At 41.2% G+C, this 27,968-nt stretch overlaps 1 protein-coding gene across 1 annotated transcript in view; it reads left to right on the top strand.

Annotated features, from left to right (window-relative positions):
- Positions 1-27,418, top strand: part of LOC126268133 (1-phosphatidylinositol 4,5-bisphosphate phosphodiesterase gamma-1) — a 255,096-nt gene extending 227,678 nt beyond the window's left edge. The window contains exon 22 of the mRNA XM_049973664.1: positions 21,112-27,418. Within this exon, the coding sequence (XP_049829621.1) occupies positions 21,112-21,180 (69 nt within the window). The 3' untranslated portion in view covers positions 21,181-27,418. The remainder of the gene's footprint in view (positions 1-21,111) is intronic.
- The last annotated feature ends 550 nt before the right edge of the window (positions 27,419-27,968 follow it).

Genomic DNA, 27,968 nt, shown 5'->3' with positions numbered 1-27,968 from the left:
ATTCAGTAATATTTTATGGAATAATATTTTGAGGTAACTCATCTTTAAGAAAGTAATTCTCCACTGTTCGAAAATCTGCTATAACGATATGTGATGTGCATCCACAATCACCTTGTATACATTTGTTTAAGAAGTTGGGCATTCTGACTACTGCTTCACAATGTACTTATTCTCTCATGAAGTTTGTCGTAAATAATCCACTGCTTTTCAAAAGAAACAATGATGTACATAATTAAGATACCAGAAGGAAGAATGGCACTCACTACTCCACATTAAAGTTGTCTTTAACATAAAGTTTGGCCCATAGTACTGCAACTGAAATTTTTTAACACTTACCCAGCGCTCTAAAATGTCTAATACACATATCGGTAAATTTGAATAAACTGATGAGGTTTCTCCTTAACAACTCCTTTTATTCTGTAGACGAATTTGTATTATTATAGTAGGTAAGAGTTGAGAGATTGGAATTGTAGGCATAGGTGCAAATTTGTGATGTGAATGTAAAATGACTCATTTGCATCACTGTGATTTATTGTGCAAATGGTCCATGAAACCTGAAACTAATGAACCATGGACAAGAGTGCAAGCTCTGCAATGTGCTCCCTTGCTGGCCCCCAACGTTGGTAAGCAGTTTCTGTGGTGTGACATTCTATTCCTCCACCAACACGGTTGGAAACTGCTGGACAGTCATTGGTGCATGTAGATGTGCTACAGTATGTCTCCCGAAGACATCACACAAGAACTTAGTGGAATTTAAGTTGGGGAAGAGGCTGGCCAGTCCATTCACCAAATACCCTGTTATCCAAGAGCTCCTCCACCTGTACTGTTCGACGTGGTTGTGCAATGTCTTTACATGGGAAAGAAGTACAGTAATGTTGACTGGCGACTGCAACATTTTCAAATCTTTTGAGGTCAGTACACTCATGTCAACATTATGCTTTCCAACACAAAATACCTGGAGTAGCAAATTGATCATGTTGGACAATGTTCCTGGCTGCATTACGTGTTCCATATCTCCCAATCTACCCCTCTCACCCTTCCCCGCTCTCCCCCCCTTCCCCGCTCTCCCCCTTCCCCGCTCTCCCCCCTTCCCCGCTCTCCCCCCTTCCCCGCTCTCCCCCCCTTCCCCGCTCTCCCCCCCTTCCCCGCTCTCCCCCCCCTTCCCCGCTCTGCCCCCCTTCCCCGCTCTGCCCCCCTTCCCCGCTCTGCCCCCCTTCCCCGCTCTGCCCCCCTTCCCCGCTCTGCCCCCCTTCCCCGCTCTGCCCCCCTTCCCCGCTCTGCCCCCCCTTCCCCGCTCTGCCCCCCTTCCCCGCTCTGCCCCCCTTCCCCGCTCTGCCCCCCTTCCCCGCTCTGCCCCCCTTCCCCGCTCTGCCCCCCTTCCCCGCTCTGCCCCCCTTACCCGCTCTGCCCCCCTTACCCGCTCTGCCCCCCCTTACCCGCTCTGCCCCCCCTTACCCGCTCTACCCCCCCTTACCCGCTCTACCCCCCCTTACCCGCTCTACCCCCCCTTCCCCGCTCTACCCCCCCCTTACCCGCTCTACCCCCCCTTCCCCGCTCTACCCCCCCTTCCCCGCTCTACCCCCCCTTCCCCGCTCTACCCCCCCCTTCCCCGCTCTACCCCCCCTTCCCCGCTCTACCCCCCCCTTCCCCCGGTCTACCCCCGCCTTCCCCGCTCTACCCCCCCTTCCCCGCTCTACGCCCCCTTCCCCGCTCTACCCCCCCTTCCCCGCTCTACCCCCCCTTCCCCCGCTCTACCCCCCCTTTCCCCGCTCTACCCCCCCTTTCCCGCTCTACCCCCCCTTTCCCGCTCTACCCCCCCCTTTCCCCGCTCTACCCCCCTTCCCCGCTCTACCCCCCCTTCCCCGCTCTACCCCCCTTCCCCGCTCTACCCCCCCTTCCCCGCTCTACCCCCCCCTTCCCCGCTCTACCCCCCCCTTCCCCGCTCTAACCCCCCCCTTCCCCGCTCTACCCCCCTTCCCCGCTCTACCCCCCCTTCCCCGCTCTACCCCCCCTTCCCCGCTCTACCCCCCCCTTCCCCGCTCTACCCCCCCTTCCCCGCTCTACCCCCCCTTCCCCGCTCTACCCCCCCCTTCCCCGCTCTACCCCCCCTTCCCCGCTCTACACCCCCTTCCCCGCTCTACACCCCCTTCCCCGCTCTACACCCCCTTCCCCGCTCTACACCCCCCTTCCCCGCTCTACCCCCCCCTTCCCCGCTCTACCCCCCCTTCCCCGCTCTACCCCCCCTTCCCCGCTCTACCCCCCCCTTCCCCGCTCTACCCCCCCTTCCCCGCTCTACCCCCCCTTCCCCGCTCTACCCCCCCTTCCCCGCTCTACCCCCCCCTTCCCCGCTCTACCCCCCCTTCCCCGCTCTACCCCCCCTTCCCCGCTCTACCCCCCCTTCCCCGCTCTACCCCCCCTTCCCCGCTCTACCCCCCCTTCCCCGCTCTACCCCCCCTTCCCCGCTCTACCCCCCCTTCCCCGCTCTACCCCCCCCTTCCCCGCTCTACCCCCCCTTCCCCGCTCTACCCCCCCCTTCCCCGCTCTACCCCCCCCTTCCCCGCTCTACCCCCCCTTCCCCGCTCTACCCCCCCCTTCCCCGCTCTACCCCCCCCTTCCCCGCTCTACCCCCCCCTTCCCCGCTCTACCCCCCCTTCCCCGCTCTACCCCCCCCTTCCCCGCTCTACCCCCCCTTCCCCGCTCTACCCCCCTTCCCCGCTCTACCCCCCTTCCCCGCTCTACCCCCCTTCCCCGCTCTACCCCCCTTCCCCGCTCTACCCCCCTTCCCCGCTCTACCCCCCCTCCCCCCCGCTCTACGCCCCCCCTACTCCTCCCCCGCTCTACCCCTCCCCCCGCTCTACCCCCTCCCCCCTTCTCCGCTCCCCCTCTCCCCCCTTCCCCCTCTCCCCCTTCCCCCTCTCCCCCCCTTCCACCTTGTCCCCCTTCTACCTTGTCCCCCTTCTACCTTGTCCTCCCTCCGGCCGTCTCCCCCCCCCGCCCCCCGTCTGGCGTCTCCCCCCGCCCCCCGTCTGGCGTCTCCCCCCCGCCCCCCTTCGGCCGTCTCCCCCCGCCCTCCTTCGGCCGTCTCCCCCCCCCGCCCTCCTTCGGCCGTCTCCCCCCCCCGCCCCTTCGGCCGTCTCCCCCCCCCGCCCCTTCGGCCGTCTCCCACCGCCCCCCTTCGGCCGTCTCCCCCCCGCCCCCCTTCGGCAGCCTCTCCCCCCTTCTGTCCTCTTCCCCTCCTCCGCTCTCCCCCTCCCCATCCCTCCCCCGCTCTCCCCCTCACCACCCCTGCCTCGCCCTCCCCCGCTCTCCCCATTCTACCCTTCCCCCTTCTACCTCTCTCCCTTCTCCCCCTCCCCCTCCCCCACCCTACTCCCCCCCTCCCTCCCTACCTCCCCCTTCTCTCCCTCCCCCTTCTCTCCCATCCCTCTCTGCCAGCTTGCCTGACCCCGTGTCTCACCTGGTCCCTTCTCTCCCCCTGCCCCCTCCCCCCATCCCCTCCCTCCTCTCTGCCCCCCCCTCTATCCCTCCTTGGCCCCCCTCTACCCCTCCCTAATACAACAAATTTTTTGTGCAAGACTGCATAGTTTCAGTTGCTCTTCTGTTTTTTCTAGTGAACTTACATTGAAATGTGCTAACGTGGCTTGACGTTTTTGCAGGACACTGGAGAGTAGGGGGAGGGGGATAAAAAGGAAACCCACATTCGGTTCTTCCACATTGATCAAGGGAATAAGTGTGTGTGCTAAAATGGATGATGACATTTTTGCAAATTGTTTATGAATAACACAACTGATCACAAAGGCATTTAAAATGGTTTATTTCAGTGCCATAATTGATTTTCAGCTACCATGCCTATTTTCAGATGGCTAACATTTGCAACTACATTGGCACTTTTTGTCAGCGTCATGTCAACTGCTCCTGCAGTGTTCAAGAATATTTGAATATTTAGAACCATGTTATATTTTGTTTCATTAATAAAAACTTTCTGATGTGCCTTCATTTATGTAGATATATGAAGAAATAGTTGTATACAGGTACATGCAGGTGGTGGACAAAAATATTTAAACACCCAATAGGTAACTGTTACCACTCAAAACAGCTTCCAGTGATCTTGGAATGGATAAATATGTGTCCTGTATGGTTTTCAAAGATATACCAGTGGGTGGCAAACCTTGGTTCACAACCCACATGCACCTCTTTGGCCCATTTAGAGTGACTGTTTCCACAAAATACAGTTTGATGGATACTTCTTGATCCATGCATAGTAATAGATTTTTGGCCTGCGTGGGAAGAATTGCATTATACAAAGGTGTAGGTGACTCGAACCACATGAACTCACTGCCATCTGCACCACTTTTGCTGTAAATAGTCTTCATGGGTTTGCAAATTCCACAATATTTCCTTGGATAAACTGTCTGACATCTTCAGGTGGTTCAACCTTACTCATGGCTAGGTTCGACTGATGGTATCCACACACTGATGCCCCATTTTTGGAACACGTGTGCAGCCGCGGAAATGGTGCATGCGTAGTGATTTGCTCTATTCAAACTCCCTCTGCCAAAAATAATCGCAGAGCGCCTCACCCGCACGTGCGCTGTGCGCTGCGTTTGTCAACGGTGTGGCCAGACGTTACTCACCAACGGCCATACTAGGCCAGTGTTATGACGGGCCTGTTATTGAAGAATCTTGATTTTTCTGGTCATGATTTAATAGCAGCGAATGCAGGTTTCCAGGCTGTGCTCAGTTGAAATCCCGTATCCTTTTTGATGAGATTATCGGCTGCATGGATATGTATTGCTTCCTTAATGACGCAGTCCCAGGAAGATGATGCTGGGGATAAAACTTCAGTCTTTTCATAAATCATATGATGTCCTGTATTCAGGCAGTGTTCAATTGCCGACTTTTCTGGTTAACTGTTGGACAGTTTATTTCCATCCATTTTTTCTTTTTTGCTGTCTTTGCAGTAATTTTAAGAAATATTATAAAGCCATTGGATTGCTTATTGTAAATTAGACATAATTGTGCACACAAATACAGAACTTTTGATGATCATTAAAGTTTATAAATTGGCTAAGGGGAATATGAAATTATAAAGGTGAGGGCAACACATTTGCTCAAAAACAGAGTTTCGATTTATGTAACTGCATACTGATTTCATAAACAAGTTATTTCATATACAAATTTTTGCAAGTCACTTGACTATCTTTTAGGAAACATTAAAAATTAAATGATTTGTTAGTAGGCTATTCTAAGTGTGTTGATTTTGGTGTCTGTTCCTTTCTCCTATAGCATTCGTTAGGTTGTTATGTACTGCAGGCTAACAACACTTAGTTCCTCAACTGAACTGCAAATAAAACTGCCTAACCTATCTTGCAAAACCTTTCATTTTGATCAACAGATAATGGGTGAAAACCTGTAACCATAATATCAGTTAATTCATGATCAACATCTTTCTTTCCTTGAATAACTGTCTACATGCCAAACATCACATGGTCCACACAGATGCATAAATGTGAAAACAATATGTAAGTTTTAAGAAACTGTCTTTTTTCTAATGTAGTTCCTCAGAAAAGAAACACATACACATACACATACACATTCACTCAACCAAGCACACATCATGCACACATGACTCCTATCTCCGACAACTCTCACCGAAATGCAACCGTGACATTGACTGAAAGCAGCAACCTGGAGTGGGACAAGGAAGGGGAAGTGAAGTGCACTCCGTGGCGGAGCATGTAGGGATTAGGTGGAAGCATGAAAGGGCCGTCATGTGCAGTGTCTGGAGGCTGTAAGGCAGCCAGGTAGCAGGGGGCAGAAATGGAGAGGAGCTGAGAAGGGAAAAAAGACAGGTGGGTGCGCTGGTTGAGGTTGGCCCACAATGAGAAGTGAGGGGTCGTGTGAAAAGGGTGGAGGTGATAGGGCAGATGGGGCAGAAAGTGTTGTTTGGAGGATGTGGGACAGGGGACAGTAGATTTCCATACGTTGAGGCTGATAATTTAGGGAGCAGACAATGTGTTGTAAGCATAGCTCCCATCTGCACTGGTCAGAAAAACTGGTGGTAGAGGGGTGGCTCCTGATGGCCTCAGTTGTGAAGTGCCATTGAAAGCAAACATATTACCATATTTACTCGAATGTAAGCCACACTCGAATCTAAGCCACAGACTCGAAATCAAGGAAAAAAAAAAATTCCCGAATATAAGCCGCACCTGAAATTTGAGACTCGAAATTAAAGGGGAGAGAAAAGTTTTAGTCTGCACCTCCAAATCAAAACAATGTTGGTCCATTGTTATATGAGACAAATTTTGGTTCGAGTCGTAAGCTTATCTGTTAAGCTATACCAAGTAGCCATTGCTGTGCGTCAGGTACTCCATCCATATTTATATGGGTACCTTTCCTTTTTCAGGTGCTTCGTCTGGTTTGAATTGATTGTTTATTTTTCTTTGATATGATAAGTGCTATTCTCTTTGTTATAGGTGTTCACGTCACTCTAAGCTAAAAATGTGTTACTATACTGTGTCATGCATTGTTTGTTGCATTCTGTGTTTACGGCCTGTCGCCGCTCGTGGCATGGCTTGCTTTTGCGCATGCTACTGCTGCTTACAAAAAAAAGGGGGGGGGGGGGAGAGAGAGAGAGAGAGAGAGAGAGAGAGAGAGAGAGAGAGAGAGAGAGAGAGAGAGGAATCGTCTTATTAGTGAAACAATGGCAAGAGACTGCTATTTGTTGTTACATACACTGCTGCTTTCTTTGATAATGATCAACAAGAGGCAAATAATAGAATGCGTATGATAGAAGATGTTCTGAACGAGAGTTTAGCGAAAAATTTTCTCCGTTTGTAAATCTTTGCAGATGCCTCTTTAGTACATTACATTCTGCACAGAAATTAGTCATCTTAGATTTAAAAATGTAGTCAATTGCAGTGCTTCGTTTCTGACTGTATCACTATTAGGCATAAGAATAATACGAATATAAACATGACATGATATGTATATTCTTTCACATTTGCTGTTGTCTCACTCTAGTTTCGTAGCTTATTAGGCAGACAGGTTTTAAATGAGATAGTAGCAAACACGAAGAAATACATGGCAAAATGTTTATATTTGTATTATTCTCACGGTGAAGAGAATGTTGCATGTGATTCACAATTCATAACATAGAGTTGGCCATATTGACAAACATCCCAAACAGTCTTGCCAGTCGGATTTTCGTAGTACATTGAAATGCTGCTAAATTTGAAGATGAACAATACTTAATTTGTATTTACTTCGTTTGATAATGTATGAAAATGTAGTGGGCCAAACTTGGGGCGGCGAAAAAACAAAACTCGTCTTAAATTTACTTACTTACACAGAGGTTTTGGCGCCAGTATTTATCTTTGTGCCTGCAAAGCATGCTTGTGTAGCATTTCATATATTCAACTGCAGAAGTTAGTCATGGCGGCACCTACCAACATTTTTCAGAACTTCCACTTACTTTGCACTCTATTCTAAGCAGCAGGCGGGTTTTTGGATTACAAAAACCAGAAAAAAAGTGCGGCTTAGATTAGAGTAAATACAGTATGCTCAGCTGCAGATTGTTCCAAAGGGTGATCTATGAAGGTAATCCCAAAAGTAAGGTCTCCTATTTTTTATAAGTACATAGACCTGTTTATTATTACAATGGTTTACAACTTGAACATTTAGCTATTTTTCAACATAATCACCATTTCTGCCTATGTATTTTCATAGACATTGTGGCAGCTTTTGTATTCTCACGTCATACCAGCTCGCTGCCATAGGATGCCGAAGAAGGGTGCCGCCAATGGTGTGATTGTTGCTTGGTCTCAGGTGCAAAGTGGTATGACCAGGTTTTATGACCTATGACAATTGAGTCCAGAAAGTTGTCCTTTTCGGCTGCAAGGCAGCGAAGAAATCCCCGGGAAGCATCAACTCATTGCCGCATGAGGTCCTCAGTCAGCATGCATGGCACCCATCTTGCGCACACCTTCCGGTACTTCAATATTTCCGTTAAAATTCTGTGAGCAGTGCTTCAGGAAACCTCAGGAATCAACGTGCAGAGATCATGCAGGGTGATCTGCTGATCTTCACGCATGCTTTGCTCAACCTTCAATACTGTCTCCTCAGAAACTGATGATCTCCCGCTCCTTTGTTCAGCGTAAATTTCGGTCCAAACAGCTGCAAACTCTCTACACCACTTATGAACATTTTTGACATCAATGCACGACTCATCATACATTTCTGTCAATTGGCAATGGATTTCAATTGGCGCAGTTCCCTTTGCGTTCAAAAATTGAATAACTGTGCGCAGTTCGCACTTGGCAGTAACATCCATTCTCAACGGCTGCAAAGCCAAGAATAAGTGCCTCACTGTGGTGTGCGCATGTTTACACACAGCACGTGAAGCACTCTTCATAACAGTGTGACCAACTGCCACACAAACAGAGTTCTGTACTTATAAAAAAACGAGAGACCTTACTTTTGGGATTACCCTCATACTTTGCTTGTGGCCATAGTCTGATGGCTGCTACTCATCCTTGTGGTCAACCTGTTGGTATTCATATCAGTGAAATGATTGCAGTAGAGCTACTGTATGACTTAGGTGCTTTCACAGGTGGTGTGTCCTCTGATGGAGTAGGACAAGTCTGTGACAAGGCTGGAAAAAGGAGTGCTGGGTGGAATGAATTGGGCAAGTCTTGCATCTAGGTCTTATACAGAAGTATGAACCCTGTGGCAAGGGGAAGTGTTTGGAAGTGGCATAGGGATGGACTAGGATGTTGTGGAGGTTGGGTGGGCAACAGAACACCACTTTGGGAGGTGTGTGAAGGATCTTTGGTAGGATTTCCATCCTATCAGGGCATGATGGTAGGTAATCAAAGCCCTGGCAGAGAATGTGGTTCAGTTGTTCCAGTCTGCAGTAATACTGGATGACAAAGGAGATCCTCATTTGGAGCTAGTTCTTGGTTGTGGTGGAAGGATTAGGGGTGAGAAGGGAAATGGCATGGGAAATCTGTTTGTCGACTACATCTGGCGGATAGTGCCCGTCTTTGAAGGTGTTGGTGAGAGCTTCAGCATACTTGGCAAGGAAGTTCTTGTCACTGCGAATATGCCATCCCTCGATAGTCAGGTTGTATTGGAGGAATTTTTTGGTGTGGTAGGGATGGCACCTGTTGAAATTTGGATGCTGTTGGTGGTTGATGTGTTTAACGTGGGCAGGGATGTGGATGGAATCAGATTCCAACCAGGACTTTCCACTGTTTGACAAATAACTTGATTCAGGTACTAATTAAATTTCCATGATAGTAGCATCTGTAAATATTGATACTGTCCATAGTGAGACCACGAGTACTGTATTTCCAAACACCAGTTTTCTAGATAGTCAGTCACCAATACTTTGACTACAATACATTGAAATAAAAGAACAGGAAGAGGGCTATTGTAAAAGTGTTTCTCATGACCAGCAATCCTCTTTCCTAATACTGTAAGCACTTCAGGTATGTTTTTGAATGTCAGTACTAGCAGCTGTTTTACCAGTGACACAGTACTTTCATCAATTTGCAAGCTTGAAATGTTTTACTGCTTGCAAGAATATATACAATACATTTTCAGAAGTTTCCAGCTTGCAGAGAGCAGAAACCACATAAATTTCTTAACTAAGCAGTGGAGAAATCATGATAATTCAATTTCTTAAGTTCTTAATTGATGTGCATTATTATTGCTGTTGAAAATTCCACAATCAATATCATTTCTTCAAGACCTCAGATAAGTGAACATAAATTTGAAAACTATATTGGCAAAAACAAACAAGGCAGCAGTGGAAAGCCACCCATAATTTAAATAGAGTGAGCCAATAGGTGACAGAAAAAATTCACATTGCACCTACATTTATAAAAGTTTCTACTTTTCAGTCAAAAGTGATTACAGAAAATTAGTACTGATTTTTTGAATGTATTTGACAGCACATTTCGTATCTTTGTGATGATGAAATTAGAACATAAACACAGTGTATCCTTTCAATCTGAGTGTGAAGGAAGTAACACTTTTGTCAGTAGATTAATTTGTAAAACTCGCATCTGTTCCGAGATTTTTGCTGGGGAGGATTTACTGACAAAAAGGAAAAAGTGAAGTTTAAAAAGTAAAGACAGGCTGTTGTTTGATTGTTTGTTTAGGATAGGAAAAAAATCCTTGAATTTTTAATCATGATCTGGGCTGTTATGCCATGGTTAGAAGAATTTCTTGGAAAAATTCAACTAATGACTCCATCTCAGGAAACATCTTCAAGGTGGTTATAGCTTCTGCGAATGTTTGATTCACACCCTAGGACTCACCACTGACTGTTCTAAAAATTCATTTCCGTGTGGTCCCATACAGAGGTCTGAAGTCACATTTGGGCTTTTGATGGTGCAGTTATCCATCTATGTGAGAAAGGGTGTGAACGGGACATTCATAGGAGCTACAAACATCTTGACACTGTTCACCACAGATGGGTACATTATGATGTGTTTCTCCAAGGTCATTCATCCATGGCATAATAGCTTCAAATATTTTAGTAAGTGTGGCTTTTCCAGCCATGAAAGTTAAAATTTTGAAAATTAACCAGTGCTCTTTACCATAAGCTTTTATAGGCATGTAAATTAAATCTTGTTTCAATCTATTAGTAGACTTTCATCATTGTTTGTAGCATGACAATGGGTGTTTAGCACTCTGAAAGATAGTTGTAAACTTGACAGTGTGAACATTGGCGGCAGAAAATTGCAAAAAAAGTCAGCTTCGGCACTGATACGAACGAAATGCAACATGCTATTTTACCCAGTTATATTGAGAATATTGTTGTTGTTGTTGTGGTCTTCAGTCCTGAAACTGGTTTGATGCAGATCTCAATGCTACTCTATCCTGTGCAAGCTTCTTCATCTCCCAGTACCTACTGCAACCTACATCCTTCTGAATCTGCTTAGTATAGTCATCTCTTGGTCTCCCTCTACGATTTTTACCCTCCACGCTGCCCTCCAATACTAAATTGGTGATCCCTTAATGCCTCAGAACATGTCCTACCAACCGATCCCTTCTTCTGGTCAAGTTGTGCCACAAACTTCTCTTCTCCCCAATCCAATTCAATACTTCCTCATTTAATTTTATCCATTGTTTACCAGTGTTTCGTCCGCGACTGTTTTACTTTCGTAAAATAAAGAACAAACCGCCTTCAGTCACAAGTTGCATTTATTTATTGCACTATGCATTTCGAGCCCTGGAGGCTCATCTTCAGGTGCTTTTTAGTGATTTACTTCATGTGTTTTAGTTGTTTGCAGTTAACATTGTACACTGTCTGCTTCTGTTGTCCAGTTGGTATACACAATACACATCTTTAATTTTACGGTACATACTGGTATATATAGATAGTCACACACTTTTTTGCACATTGTGTTAGCAGAACGTAAACATGGCATGTAAACATGGCATGTTTACGTTCTGCTAACACAATGTGCAAAAAAGTGTGTGACTATCTATATATACCAGTATGTACCGTAAAATTAAAGATGTGTATTGTGTATACCAACTGAACAACAGAAGCAGACAGTATACAATGTTAACTGCAAACAACTAAAACACATGAAGTAAATCACTAAAAAGCACCTGAAGATGAGCCTCCAGGGCTCGAAATGCATAGTGCAATAAATAAATGCAACTTGTGACTGAAGGCGGTTTGTTCTTTACTTCCTCATTAGTTATGTGATCTGCCCATCTAATCTTCAGCATTCCTCTGCAGCACCACATTTCGAAAGCTTCTATTCTCTTCTTGTCCAAACTATTTATCGTCCATGATTCACTTCCATACATGGCTACACTCCATACAAATACTTTCAAAAATGACTTCCTGACACTTAAATCTATACTCGATGTTAACAAACTTCTCTTCTTCAGAAACGCTTTTCTTGCCATTGCCAGTCTACATTTTATATCCTCTCTACTTCGACCATCATCAGTTATTTTGCTCCCCAAATAGCAAAACTCCTTTACTACTTTAAGTGTCTCACTTCCTAATCTAATTCCCTCAGCATCACCCGACTTAATTCGACTACATTCCATTATCCTCGTTTTGCTTTTGTTGATGGTCATCTTATATCCTCCTTTCAAGACACTATCCATTCCGTTCAACTGCTCTTCCAAGTCCTTTGCTGTCTCTGACAGAATTACGATGTCATCGGCGAACCTCAAAGTTTTTATTTCTTCTCCATGGACTTTAATACCTACTCCGAATTTTTCTTTTGTTTCCTTCACTGCATGCTCAATATACAAACTGAATAACATCAGGGAGAGACTACAACTCTGTCTCACTCCCTTCCCAACCACTGCCTCCCTTTCATGCCCCTCGATTCTAATAACTGCCATCTGGTTTCTGTACAAATTGTAAATAGCCTTTCGCTCCCTGTATTTTACCCCTGCCACCTTCAGAATTTGAAAGAGAGTATTCCAGTCAACATTGTCAAAAGCTTTCTCTAAGTCTACAAAAGCTAGAAACGTAGGTTTGCCCTTCCTTAATCTAGCTTCTAAGATAAGTCGTAGGGTCAGTATTGCCTCACGTGTTCCAACATTTCTACGGAATCCAAACTGATCTTCCCCGAGGTCGTCTTCTACTAGTTTTTCCATTCGTCTGTAAAGAATTCGCGTTAGTATTTTGCAGCTGTGACTTATTAAACTGATAGTTCGGTAATTTTCACATCTGTCAACACCTGCTTTCTTTGGGATTGGAATTATTATATTCTTCTTGAAGTCTGAGGGTATTTCGCCTGTCTCATACATCTTGCTCACCAGATGGTAGAGTTTTGTCAGGACTGGCTCTCCCAAGACTGTCAGTAGTTCTAATGGAATGTTGTCTACTCCAGGGACCTTGTTAAGACTCAGGTCTTTCAGTGCTCTGTCAAACTCTTCAGGCAGTATCCTATCTCCCATTTCATCTTCATCTACATCCTCTTCCATTTCCATAATATTGTCCTCAAGTACATTGCTCTTGTATAGACCCTCTATATACTCCTTCCACCTTTCTGCTTTCCCTTCTTTGGTTAGAACTGGGTTTCCATCTGAGCTCTTAATATTCATACAAGTGGTCCTCTTTTCTCCAAAGGTCTCTTTAATTTTCCTGTAGGCAGTATCTATCTTACCCCTAGTGAGATAAGCCTCTACATCCTTACATTTGTCCTCTAGCCATCCCTGCTTAGCCATTTTGCATTTCCTGTCGATGTCATTTTTTGAGACGTTTGTATTCCTTTTTGCCTGCTTCATTTACTGCTTTTTTATATTTTCTCCTTTCATCAGTTAAATTCAGTATCTCTTCTGTTACCCAAGGATTTCTACTAGCCCTCGTCTTTTTACCTACTTGATCCTCTGCTGCCTTCACTACTTCATTCCTCAAAGCTACCCATTCTTCTTCTATTGTATTTCTTTCCCCCATTCCTGTCAATTGCTCCCTTATGCTCTCCTTGAAACTCTGTACAACCTCTGGTTCTTTTAGTTTATCCAGGTCCTATCTCCTTAAATTCCCACCTTTTTGCAGTTTCTTCAGTTTTAATCTGGAAAAAAATCTTGCCATTATTGTACACACATCTGAAGAAGACATGAAAGCTTTTTTCCAAATAAAATACCCTGGTCTAGCTACTAAATTACGTGGATTTTTAACAGGTATATTTTTGCTAGTCATCAATGTAACTGAATGCTCAATCTGTAGGCTTTCTGTATAAAAGGCCAGAGATTTGATTTCATGTCAGGTTGCAACAGTTCAAGATGAATACCAACAAGGATCACTTGTGGAGGCGAGATACGATAAAATTGTCAGTAACATATTCTGTTACCCTGCCCACAGAAAATGTGTCTGACTTCTGCAAAATGATGAGTAACTTTGATGCCAGTATAGTAGGGGGATAAATATGATCAAAAGCTCATTATCCAGCACTGCAGCAGCACAAACATTGAGGTTTCTTTTGATTATATTGCTGAATGGTAACAGATTTCATTGTGCTCTGATACAGTGATGAAGGACTACTCAAAAGTAACTCTTGTAGAAGGATTGATATCAGAAGACTTCAGTTTTTGAAAAAAATAGTTAATCATAATGTCTGTCATTTTGTATTAATGTTTAGGCCATCGCTTCCTTAACTTCATCTTGACAGTGCATTGCAATGCTGTAAAAGCATTTGAAACATACAATCTTCATCACCAACCATATTGAAAGAATAGCATATTGCATTGTTGTTAGTTAAATGTATTATCCTGTAATTATTGCATGAAGTAAAACTAATCTACACTCTATTCAGTACTTTTACCACCTAAAAAATAAACATAAGATGGGGATTTGAACCCATGACATACTGGTCATTATCACTCCATCCACTCTCTTTACGAAAGTAGTAAAGTGCTCAACCATCATGACAGCTGCTTTCACTTTTTTTGATTAAGACATAGTGATGTGTAACCATTATGGACAGACGTAGAGAGACTGGACTTCCCTACTTCCTTTTGGGATCATCTTACTCAAATGGGAACACCATTCTGCAGTAAGTTATCATGTTGGACATGGCTGGGTGTTGTGTGATGTCCTTAGGTTAGTTAGGTTTAAGTAGTTCTAAGTTCTAGGGGACTGATGACCATAGATGTTAAGTCCAATAGTGCTCAGAGCCATTGCCCTGCATTTGGTGGCAGTATTCTGCTGCATTGACTGACAGTCTAACATGAAGAGTTGTGTGTGTCATCACCCCATTTCTTCTATTACATCCAATAACAGTGCACGATTTGAGGTTAGATACCTCACCTGCACCAGTTAAAGTCCATCCACTTTATCCGCTAGCAATGCCTCATCGTCAACAGGCTATTCACAACAGTGTTGTTGCTCTTGTAGAGGAAGTGAGTTTGGCTGTGTTGGAGGTTGGGACACAATATGGCATTTCTGAGCATGCTGCACAACAATGTATAAAGCAATATCAAGATGTTGTAGAATCCAGTAGGCACGTGACAACTTGGTGTTGGCTTGGAACACCACCATTCCTGTTTAATGAGCTTGTAAACACATCAAGGTAAAATCCTTTTTTATACACTGTGCATTTGAAACATACTGATATGTTGCCCACTTCAGTTGACAAGTCTCGGCACCAGCTTCAGAAGATTGGTCTATAAAGCAAAAGTGTGGCCATCAAGAGGAAGCCTTGTGACGATCACTGATTCTACCAATTGCAGTTTGTGGGGGAAATAGTTACGATGACTGGTGGAACATATTTTTCACTGCAGATTATTGTCCAGTATGAATATATAGGCCCTATGGTGTCTGTTTTGACCTCTAACGTATCTTCAAGTTACCTCTTCGTGGCTGTGTACCTGTGGCAGTTTGGGGCTGGACGTTTTCCCATGGACTGTTGATGCTTCAAAGGATAGATGGTTGACTTTGTGCTGCCTAATATACCCAAATTAGGGGTAATGTTATGTTCCCATCAGTGTGACAACTAGGGATTAAGCTGTTTCCAACAATATCAGTATCCAATACATCGTCAGCTATGCTGCAGGAGAGGTGTGCAAAACAGAATGAGATTTCTCTTCTCAGCTAGCCTTCTCCTGCACCTGACCTCAATCCTGTTGAAAACATGTGGGTACAGATGAAATGGGCCATACAAAAAACGACCTGACCACATGATAGGAACATGCGTTGACCTATGGAATATTGCCGTAGATGCCTAGGAGGAGGTGACAGAAAATAGGAGATGTCTTAATTAGTTCACAGGGTGGGCAGAATACTGAGTGATAAAAAAATTACATGCTGTTCCCGTTTCGGGGCAGAAAAAAAAATTTTTTTTTAGCAATATGAACTGTTGTGTATGTGGAAGAGACCTAGAGACATCAGGTGGTTTCAGATTTATTGTATGATGTTAAGACAGAGATTTAGAAACCAGGTTTTCAATTTTAAAACATTTCCAGGAGCAGATGTGGCCTCTGACCATAATTTATTGGTCATGAACTGTAGATTAAAACTGAAGAAATTGAAAAAAAAGGTAGGAAATTAAGGAGATGGGACCTGTATAAGCTGAAAGAACCAGAGATTTCTGAGAGTTTGAGAGGGCATTAGGCAATGGTTGACTAGAACAGGGGAAAGGAATATAGCAGAAAATGAATGGTTAGCTGCAAGAGATGAAATAGTGAAGGCAGCAGAGGATCAAATAGGTAAAAAGGTGAGGTCTAGTAGGAATCCATGGATAACACAAGAGATATTGAATTTAATTAATGAATGGAGAAAATATGAAATTGCAGCAAATGAAGCAGGTGAAAGTGAATACAGAAGTTTAAAAAAAATGAGATTGACAGGAAGTGCAAAATAGCGAAGCAGAAATGGCTAAAGGACAAATGCAAGGATTTAGAGGCATATTTCATTCTGGGAAAGATAGACACCGCCTACAGGAACATTTAAGAGGCCTTTTCAGAAAGGAGAAGCAGCTGTATGAATATCAAGAGCTGAGATGGGAAACTAGTCCTGAGCAAAGAAGGAAAAGCTGAAAGGCAGAAAGAGTATATAGGGCATATATACAAGGGAGATAAAACATGGAGGCAATAATATAGAAAGGGAAGTGAACAGAGATGAAGATGAGACGGGACATATGATACTGCGAGAAAAATTTGACAGAGCTCTGAAAGACCTAAGTCGAAACAAGGCACTGGGAGTAGACGATATTCCATCAGAACTACAGATAGCCTTGGGAGAGTCAGCCATAACAAAAATCTTCCATCTGATATGCAAGATGTATGAGTCAGGCAAAATAGCTTCAGACCTCAAGAAAAATGTACTAATCGCAATTCCAACTGCTGACAGGTGAAAATTACTGAACTATCAATATAATAAGTAATGATTGCAAAATACACAGGTGTCTAAAATTAAAGCAGCAAAACCACTGTTTCCCAGTCCTGTGTCTGATGTATGGTATAATTACACAAACCGTCAACAGATGTCCATACAAGCGTGTTCTGCACAGAAGATGGCATACGATCAATGGGCAACAACTCCAATCCAGTGATGACATCAGGTCACCTATCGAAGGGGTTAGTGTTTTCCGGGTAGTCCTACATCCTCAATCAAACAGTCACTGATGGTGCAGTATGGCACAGGGCAGACGCATACCAGATTCTCTGGTGGGTGGGGCCATAGAAAGAATGGAAGTAGGACAGTCACAAACACATGTGGCTCGATTGCGTAATGTCTCTCAGAAGTGGCGTTAGTTTAGAGAGACCAAAACTCTATCCTGAAGATAGGAGCAGGGCTGACCATGTGTGAGATCAGAAAGAGAGGATCGTTTTTTGGCTGTCAGGGCATGATAGTACTGCTTTAGTACTGCATGGCAACTGATATATGGCTTATCAGCATCCATTGGATGTGTTTTATCGAGGCAAACGGTGTACAGAAGGCTTTGGCAGAGTGGCCTTTGTTGTTGAAGACCTGCTGTAAGTGTAATTCTGATGCATCTTAACTGAAACGAACATCTAGGGTAGACTTGTCAACATGCCATCTGGACGATCGAATGGTGAACCAATGTTCTTTTTCACAGACGAGATCTGATTTGGTCTGGAGAGTGATTCTCAATGGATTCACATCTGGAGGGAATGTGGAACACAGTTTTGCAACCTAAACATTGTGGAAAGAGACTGAAATTGAGGAGGATCCCTAATGGTGTGGGCAGGAATTATGGTAAGCACTCGAACTTTTCTACATGAAATTGTACGGGTGAATTGGCATGGTTTAACTGCTGTCAGGTATTGTAACAAGATCTTGGCATCTCGTGTGTGGTTGTTGCTGGTGCTGTGTGCCCAGACTTTGTACTGATGGATGATAATGCTCGACCTTGTAGAACAAGGTTGGTTCATGTTTTTTTTTTGCAAATGGAAAGGTATTGCACGCATGGTGTGCTCTGCTCACTCTTCTGATTTGAATCCCACAGAACATGTCTGTGATTCACTAGGGAGATGGGCTGCATCATGTCAACATCCACCAAACACTCTCCAAGACTTGCGGACACATCTGCAGGAAGAATGGGCATTATTGCCTCAACATTATATTGATGACATCATTCACAGAATGACCCACCGTTGTTAGGCCTGTATTGATGCAAGAGGTGGTCACACTCTGTACCGACCACATTAACCAGTTGTTGGAAAGCGTGGGCAAATCCTTAAAGTTGGGAAAAACAAATAACTTTTTTTTACCATTATGTATGTTGCAGTTTTTTACATTCTGTATTCTTCGCATTGTTTCTACTTTACTATCAACTGTGTGTACTGTTTTGTGGCAGTATAAATGCAACCTTGCAAAATTTCCATTTGTTGCTCTAATTTTGGACACCAATGTTCTAACACAAATTCTGTACAGAAGAAAGGAAAAACTGATAGAAACCGACCTTGGGGAAGATCAGTTTGGATTCTGGAGAAACAAAGGAACAGTTGAGGCAATACTCACCCTCAGACTTATCTTAGAAGATAGATTAAGGAAAGACAAAGCTATGTTTATAGCATTTGTATACTTAGAGAAGACTTTTGACAAGCTGGAATACTCTGTTTGAAATTCTGACTCTAGCGGAGGTAAAAAAACATAGAGCAAAAGGCTATTTGCAACGTGTACAAAAACCAGATGGCAGTAATAAGAGTTGCGGGACATGTAAGGGAAGCAATGGTTGATAAGGAAGTGAGATGGAGTTGTGGCTTATCCCCAATGTTATTCAATCTGTACACTGATCAAGCAGTAAAAGAAACCAAAGAAAAATTTGTAGTAGGAGTTAAAGTTCAGGGAAAAGAAATAAAAACTTTGAGGTTTCTTGATGATATTGTAAGTGCAGAGGCAGCAAAGGACTTGGAAGAGCAGTTGAATGGAATGGACATTGTCTTAAAAGGAGGGTGCAAGATGAACATCGACAAAATCAAAACAAGGATAATGGCATTTTGTGGAATTAAATCAGGTGATGCTAATGGAATTAGACTAGGAAATGAGACACTTAAATTAGTAGATGAGTTTTGCTATTTGGGCAGCAAAATAATTGATGATGGCCAAAGTAGAGGGGATATAAAATGTAGACTAGCAATGGCAAGAAAAGCATTTCTGAAGAAGAGAAATTTGTTTACAACGAACATAGATTTAAGTGTTAGGAAGTCTTTTCAGAAAGTATTTGTTTGGTGTGTGGTCATGTATGGAAGTGAAACAGATGATAAACAGTTTTATACAAAAGAGAATAAAGGCTTTCGAAATGTGGTGCTACAGAAGAATGTTGAAGATTAGATGGGTGGATCATGTAACTAATGATTAGGTACTGAATAGAACTGTGGAGACGAGAAATTTGTGGCAAAACTTGACCAAAAGAAGGGCCCGGTTGATAGGATATATGCTTGGACATCAAGGGATCATCAGTTTTGAGGGAAGTGTGGGGGATAAAAATCATAGAGGGAGACCAAGATATGAATACAGTAAGCAGATTCAAAAGGATGTATGTTGCAATAGTTATTCAGAGATGAAGAGGTTTGCACAGGATAGAATAGCATGGAGAGCTGCATCAATCCAGTCTTCAGACTGAAGACCACAACTACATGAACTGTTCATTCTGTTAATTTTGTTTTTCCCATACATTAAAGAAATTAATGCAGTAAAATGAAAAATCATTGGTGAAAGTGGGGGTTGGATAAAAATCCTACTTCATTCTAATGCTTAGCAGTCGGTCAACTATGCTATTGAACTATGAAGTCAGTGTACTAAGAACAGTGATACTCGGGTATTTCTTACTCAGTGTCACAACTTCATGTGATTTTTCTAAGCCTGAAATCCTAATAATGACATGGAGGAGATTTTCTTGTGTGGTTTTAGAAAGAGTTTGTTTTATGCTGATTGTCAATAAGCCATAACTCCCTCAGTTATAACTGCAGAAGAGTATCTGTGAACTTTGAAAAGTACATAGAAGTTGTGAATCGTGCCTGGCTAACTCAGTTGATAAGAGCATTGCCTATAAAAGATTATGTTCCCTGTTTGAGTCCCAGTCTGGCACACAATCTTAATCTACCAAGATGCTTTACTCACCAACTTGTTTCCACCTATTATGTCTCTTATGTCATTGACATAGATTTAAAATTGTTTATATAAATCCATTTTGTGATCTTCACTTTATGTCCATAGCCTTTAAAGTTGACCACTGTTTCTCATTTTGATTAATTTTGTGATAAGCATTGCTGTGCTCACTATAGTGTTCAAGAAATATCTATCCCTGTTTGGCCTCCTGTAGCACAAACAGTTTTATATACACTTAATTATTTGTCTTGTCATTGTTTTATATTCTGAAAGCAATGTTGATGCTGTGTGACCTGAGCATAACTGCAGTTAGAGAGCTTTCAAAAAACTATATGCAGACATTGCATTTATTTTCTGTGTTTTTTATTGCAAGTAGATTTTTATTGATTTCTTCCTGTATGAGGGTTTCCAAATGTGTCTCTGTGTAAATTGCCAGCCATTATTTGTTTGATTATGTTGTGTTCTGTTTGGTTCTCATTTCTACTAAGTGGTTCTGTTTAGTTCTCTATATGGATCATGCTTGTGTGTTGTTAGGTAGCAAGACAAACAGTGTATGGTAGTATCTCTTATTGCTTTCCTGTAGAGTTTAAGATGTTCTTGTTGTTTCTTTTGCTAAATTTCAGTTCTAGGAAATTAATTGTAGTGTTGTCTTCATATTGTATGCAAAATATCATATTTTATCTTGTTTATTAAGCTTATGCAGGTTTTTGCTACTATTATTTACATTAACTTTACAAGAGGCCATGTATGTTGCCTGTAGGCAATTATTTTGCCTGCATTATACAGATTATTTTTAATAATTAAAGGTGATAAATAGATAATGTGTAGTTTTGTGGGAGAGATGTGGGGTGCCTTAAAATAGTAATCACATTTGTAGTCAGATTACTATTTATGGTTAAATTTCTTGCCAGTTTTCCTGCTTTTCAGAAAACAACCAGCTAACTAATGTTGATAAACCAATTTTATAAAAATATGGTGGTAGTCAAGTTTATGTTACAATGATGGTTCTCTAAGTTCGTTGCAGTATGTTTTATTGTTTCATCTTTCAGGAAAGCAGGGAAGTGCTTCAAAGTACTGCCTTTTCTTGTGTAACTGCCGGAGGAGACAGTGAAGACTGAAATGCCAAGTTGATGTGGATTTTCTGCAATGAGAAGGTGAACAAATGTGACTTTTTACAACTTGAGTGTGAAATACTTGGTTTGAAAACCAAGGTGCATTTAATGAACAAAAGGATTGTGCATAACTGAACTCTTATAATGTTGAATATTTGCAGATCTACTCTTTGTTAACTTCGGTGTTCATTTTTGTCATTGTTGTATGTCAGTATTGCACCTACTTGTAGGTCTGCTTTTTAAGAAATGTAATACCATACACAAAAGTTCAGGCAACTGTATTCAGAAGTTTGCTGTTTTAGAAAAAGGTAGTAGTTGTGGCCTTATTGATGGTTTAGTGTATAGGTGTATTTGCTCATGTATTTATGAATGATACAGTTTACAATATTCTTCCAAAGTTTTTTCACAAACAACCTGCTGAAAGGTGTTTCATTGTATCTGTACCTGACTAGTTCATTTTATATGATACGGAATATGGAAGATTCTGTTACAAAAAGGATGATACTAAATGCCACTAAGGTTCAATGGAGAGCCTTCTTTTTAATCATAAAGGTATGTGCTTGTTTAATATTTTTCAAATGCAGGATATGTTTTTATCTTTATTGTACAATAATGTGTGCTTGTGTGCAAAATGTAACTGGTTCCTTAAGCTTTTAGAAGAGCCACATGTCAATAGTTAGTTTTAAATAATATGTGTCTGTATCATACACGCAACAGTATTTTTTGTCAGGCCAATAACTTATAATAAATTGCATTCACTAATGAGTGGCTTAATTTTTAAATGATCTGATTATTATAGTAATGGAATAAACATAGAGGGAAAACCCTAGAGGAGGAAGAATATGACAGTTATGTTATATGCTGTTTAAAAAATGCATGATCTAATGGTTGAAGCACTAGAGTGTTTGTGTGCACAAGATGTGCCAAGTAATGATACGAACTGTAAGGTGATTATTAATGTGAAAGAAGGCAGGGGAATAACATGTTCATGGAAATATTAACTGATAAAGTGCTTTAGGTTCATGGTCTAGTTTGTTAGATGAGAATCTCTTCCTGATTCATAATATGTATTTCATTATAATGAAGTTAGTAACAATGTTTCTTCTCATGCTGTTTTTTATTTCTAAGTGTGCATTTGCCATACTTAATGTGTGCAGTTATTATTTGATCATATTTTATTCTGTAAGAGTTGATGCCATTTTTCCTAAGAAAAAGTGCTTAATTGAAATATTATGTGTTTCTCTTCGTGCATTACATGATTAGACTTGTTTTTTGTTAGTGAGAAGTGCTTGAATTCACTGTGTGTGTGTGTGTGTGTGTGTGTGTGTGTGTGTGTGTGTGTGTGTGTGTGTGTAAGTGAGAGAGAGAGAGAGAGAGAGAGAGGGGGGGGGGGGGTGAAGCAGTGTGTATGGTGGACCATTAAATCTTTATGGTTCAGAAGCATTGTTATGAGGCAATTTCTGTTGTCTTCATGCTAGAAGATAGTTGTTTGTGTTCCAGACTATTACTTCTTTGTCAGTTACACTATTTATATGATTGAGGATTGACTGATACTCGCCATGTAGAGGAGGCTGTTCAACACACATGAATGGAATCTGTCCTGGTTTTCCATTGTTCAATTACATTATTGTTGGCTTACAGTATAAATAAATTTATTTATGTTAATTGATTAAATTTGAATAAATTATTGTAATGTGAATTGCAACTGCAAAAAATGTATAATTATATCTTGACTTAAATATCAACAGTACGACAGGGCAATGCTATTTATTTGTAGGGGAGAACAATAACACCAAAAATTATCTGTGAAGCAGCGGACATTGTTAATTTAATTATATGTCGTTCTGCTTGTTATGAAAATGACACTGCCTGATCACAAAATGTATCAAAGACAATCGAAGCATGGTATAATAAATGTGGAGACTGGACTACTTTTAATAGAACTAAAGACTACCAGGCTTTCAATTGGAACATAATTGTGAACAGTACATGATTCTGATAATGTGTCATTACAGTTTGCTGAAACTTTGATGTTAAGAAATGTACATGCCTATGATTAGTAACTTATGAGTATCATGTGAATTGCTGATGTTTACACTTCCTCCTCTTTGGTTGGCGTAGTTACCTGTTCTATTGGTGTGTGTGAAGCAAGGCGTTAGTTATAACATTTATTATTAAAGCTGCAACGAGTCACAAGTATGGTTTACAAAATTTAACTTGACCGATTACCGTTGTGGATATATTATAAGGGGTGTTCAAAAAGAAACAAGCCAGAAGCATAATTACAGAAACCAGTGCCTGTGTGTTACAAGTAATGACCCTGGCTGTTGACACACTTGTCCCACTGTGCCACAAGGCAGTGAATGGCTGTCTCATAAAATTTCTGGGGCTGCAATGTTAACCAGTTCGCTATATGTTGTCATCCAACGTGAATCGTTTGCCTCTCAGAACCTTTTTAAGGGAACCAAAAATGGTATAATCACAGGGAAAGAGATCCGGACTGCAGGAGTGCTGTGACTGTGTTGGTCGTATCAGTCTTTGCATTGTCGTGGAGTAGAATGACCCCACAGGTGAGGTTGCCTGGTTGTTTTGATTTGATCGCTTTTTGAAGGGTGGTCAAGGTTTGCTAGTACTGCTGGGAATTCACTGTTGTCCTGTGCTGCAGGAAGTGAATCAGAAGGGGTCATCTTGGTGAAAGAACATCATCAGCCTAACCTTTTCTGCACTGGTGTGGATGATTGATGTATGCTGCTGCTAGCTCTATATAGTCATGTGACGTACATGCGTGCCCTCTAGCGAAGGGCTGTGAACTTTCACGCTCTGGTCAGAACCACACCTCATTACACACACCACGATATTATCAGTTTATGCATTCCAGACTCCAGCTTGTTTCTTTTTGAATGCCCCTTATATAAAGCCACTTTCAGGTGTGGTGCACTAAGATAAATAGATTTCCATTCACATTTGGTAAATTTACAAGAGGTTCTTTCATTTTGACCTTCACAGAAACATTGATGAAATGATTTTTTTAAGTCAATAAGACATGAAACTGAGCAAAGACTTGCACAGTGGATGTTTCTTTGCCACAAATGTCATGTTTTATTACCTTAAAAATCGTTTCTTGATGGTTCTGTGAAAGTCAAAATGAAAAATCCTCTCATAAGCTTACAGTTGTGAACAAAAAACTCTGTTGATTGTAGCGCACCACACCAGTAACAAATGCATGACAAGGCCCTGGCAAGAAAGCAAAGAAAGCTGTAAAAACCCATCTGAAGATAGATTTGTAATCAATCAGAAACCAGTAATAGTGTTAAATGAACTATTTTAAACTATATTTGTGACTGGTTGCTGCTTAAATTACAAGCCTTGTGATTTTACTACAGCCATGTTTCGCAACGTTCAATGCGATAGCAGCAAGGCATTAGGTATGAGTATGCTAGGTTGTAGATATGCCAACATTTCACATATCTATCTCTCTCTCTCTCTCTCTCTCTCTCTATCTATCTATCTATCTATCTATCTATCTATCTAACCACACACATTCTCCATTCATAGCAGTTATACCAAAATCCCAAAGTTGAAAAAGGAAATGAAACTGTTTGAAAGAAATAATATTGTATTTATGTACATACTGAGCATGGAAAAAAAACTTTGTATTTATTTTTGTTAGTTTTTAGTTGTGGAGGAGGCAGCTCATAATTCCATTATGTGAGTATTTTGATTAAGAAGTTGTATGCAAAAATAATACATCAAATGAGCAAAGTATCATTGGCAGTGCAGCATGAATTATAGTCATAAACAACAGAGAACTTAAAACTCTGCCTCTTGTATTTTATTTTAAAGCTGATTCATTGTATGTTGAAATCCATGCCATTCAGAATAGTAATATGGAGTGCCACAGATGTAGTCAAGGGAAATTTCATATTTTTATGACCAGTGAGTTAAGACAGACTATAGAATTGAAGTGTGATTTGTATGAAGTCTTGGAGAACCAGTGCTATAAAATAAGCATGTTGTATGTTGTTCACTGTTTTTATTTATTCAGCGTGCCTAAAAATGTAACATAATGATGACGAAGTAGAGTTTTGGAGACCTGTTAAATCTGCCATTGTGAAAGAATTTTCTTCTTGGCATATCAACCACTGTTGCTAGTCAAAGTGCTCACCAAGTTTAACAGTGCAACAATTCAGAATGTAGACTCTCTTTAATTTCCTACCTGACTGTCTCATTTTACATTGTCTCTCTCTCTAAATGATGTAAAGTGGATTGTTCTGATGTCTTTCTCCAAATAATATAAAGTGATTTTTCTAATAGTGCCTTAAAGAGAATTATCTCAGTCTTTGGTGATTTGAGACAAAGTTTCAGTCTCTAGTATTCATTTTTCAGAGGGAGGCTAAGTTATCCAAATTTATATTTTAATGTCTCTGCATATAATGGATAAAGCTGCAGCCTTGTTCAGTTATTCCATTTGATTATGTACAAGTTAATTTATGTACTCTTTCTTTTGTTACTACTTTCTCATGTCATACCTTAATTTTCTCAACCTTTAGGTATATCTTTATCTTTTGACTTGTTAGACTTTTATTTCAAATATTATGTTGTATTTCCCTGCCATTCTTTGGAGATAAATTATGTACTTGTATATGTAAAGAGTTAAATGACAACAGTTTTTTAATGTGGTCAAGAATATACTCAATATAGCTCCAGAAATTGGAAAATATTTTCTTTGCTATTTTTGTAAGCAGGAAAAATGTAAAATTAAATTACTGTAAAATATACATTTTAAAAAAATACAGTACAATGGTGTTTCAGAAAGTAACCTCAGTAAAGTAATTAAAATATGCTACTCAACCACGAATACAAAAAATAATCTTTCACTTCTTAGGCTCTCATTTCACATCCTGCTTTCTTGATCAGCACACTTTCCATCTTGTTGGTCAACATTTTGATTTCATAATGAAAAAAAAAAAGAAAGAAAATCTATGTAGTTATGTGCTGCTGCTCCTGATGTGTTCATCATACACTGTTTTTCATACTATTTAGATCATCAGTGTGAAGCCCTGATCACAGCCTTTCACTATTTTATTTACTGCTTCTTCAGCAACATACACTGTCAAGTGCTGCATGTTGGTTCTTCTCATTTTTATAATGCTTCTAAAGTGATCCACCCCTGCTCAAAAGAGAAAGATGATTATAAGAAAATATTTGACTCTAGCAGTAATATGTCACAATTCCTACAGTTCTATTGCTAGGCTCTTCATGATAACACTTTGTTTATCAAAACATAACAAGATATTGCTAAAACAAGGTTAAATTGGCATATAAGTTATATTTATATAATCAGAATCCTACAAATTTGTTGTGAAGACAGCCTGTGATGTTTGGCAGCCTTTATGAAATTTGCATCTGTGGGTGTGAGACTGCATTTAGTACAAAGCTTCATCCATTTTCATGAATAATGGCACATCATTGCTGGTACTTGAACACTGACAGAAAATTATTTCATCTGTTGACATTTACATATTGTAAGCCCCCCATTGGCTTGTAGCATTCTCCCATACTTTTCAGCCTGTACAATATTTGCGTAACTTCAGCATCCTTGTATGAATTGTGACCTTTTAAAGCAGAAATATTTATGTCTGCATAAATTTTATATTTGGTGCCCTCCTGAACGCATAGGTTGTCTTAATATGGAACTGTGCATCTGCTTTCCTTAAGAATAGATTTTTTACTGACAAAGCAGTTCATCAGTCCAGAATATTTGTTTTGTGAACAACTGGGAAGCTGCAGTCACTTTCTGAAACATCCTTCAAATGTTTTCATGTCATTCATGCTGTATAAGATGACCCAGAGTCATAATAATGTTAGCCAAAATGTTCTATAGTGGAAACGAATAAATCACAGTAATAAGTCATGAATGTGATATATCTATGCATTTTAACTGTTGAAGTTTTCACTTTTACAAATTTTATTGCTGAGAAAACCGAACAATGAACTATTGTACAGTTGCATTTAATCATAGTGTTCAGTGTATTGCTATGTTTTAAGTTGTAATTTACAATTTTATTGTGTATTATATACATATGCCACTATTTGAGGGTTCAGTTTTATAGGATTTTGATACTCAAGTCGGCATTCCCAGTCGTCCATCTTTTTCTTTTTTTTATAAATGAATAAAGATGAATAGAAGGGTATGAGTAGCAAAATTTAGAGCTGTTCTCAAGCCTACAACAAGACTCAAAATAATTTTTGCTAGCTGCCTTTCATTCTTACAGTATAAGAGGTATTTCACTGTAACATGAGAATTTTAAACTCCATGTCTTCATTATCCTAGAATGACTGCTTGATGATACTTCAAAAGACCACTGACACTTGGCTTACAGCAGTTGGCAGCTATGGTTAGCTACCGGTTGCTGTCAGCATCTCAGGCACTGCTACGGACAAACTGCCATATTACATCAAAAGAATCTTGATCAATAGAAACACAGCAGTAAACACAAAACATAAAAAATAATACTCTGCACCTAACTGCAAACTTATATATTAAAAACAAAGATTCCAAGACTTACCAAGCGGGAAAGCGCCGGCAGACAGGCACATGAACAAAACACACAAACACACACACAGAATTACTAGCTTTCGCAACCGATGGTTGCTTCTTCAGGAAGGAGAGGGAAAGACGAAAGGATGTGGGTTTTAAGGGAGAGGGTAAGAAGTCATTCCAATCCCGGGAGCGGAAAGACTTCCCTTAGGGGAAAAAAAGGACAGGTGTACACTCGCGTGCGCACACACAC

The sequence above is a fragment of the Schistocerca gregaria genome, chromosome 4, assembly GCF_023897955.1.
Source record: "Schistocerca gregaria isolate iqSchGreg1 chromosome 4, iqSchGreg1.2, whole genome shotgun sequence".
NCBI lineage: Eukaryota > Metazoa > Arthropoda > Insecta > Orthoptera > Acrididae > Schistocerca > Schistocerca gregaria.
This window is presented reverse-complemented; position numbering and strand designations above follow the sequence as displayed.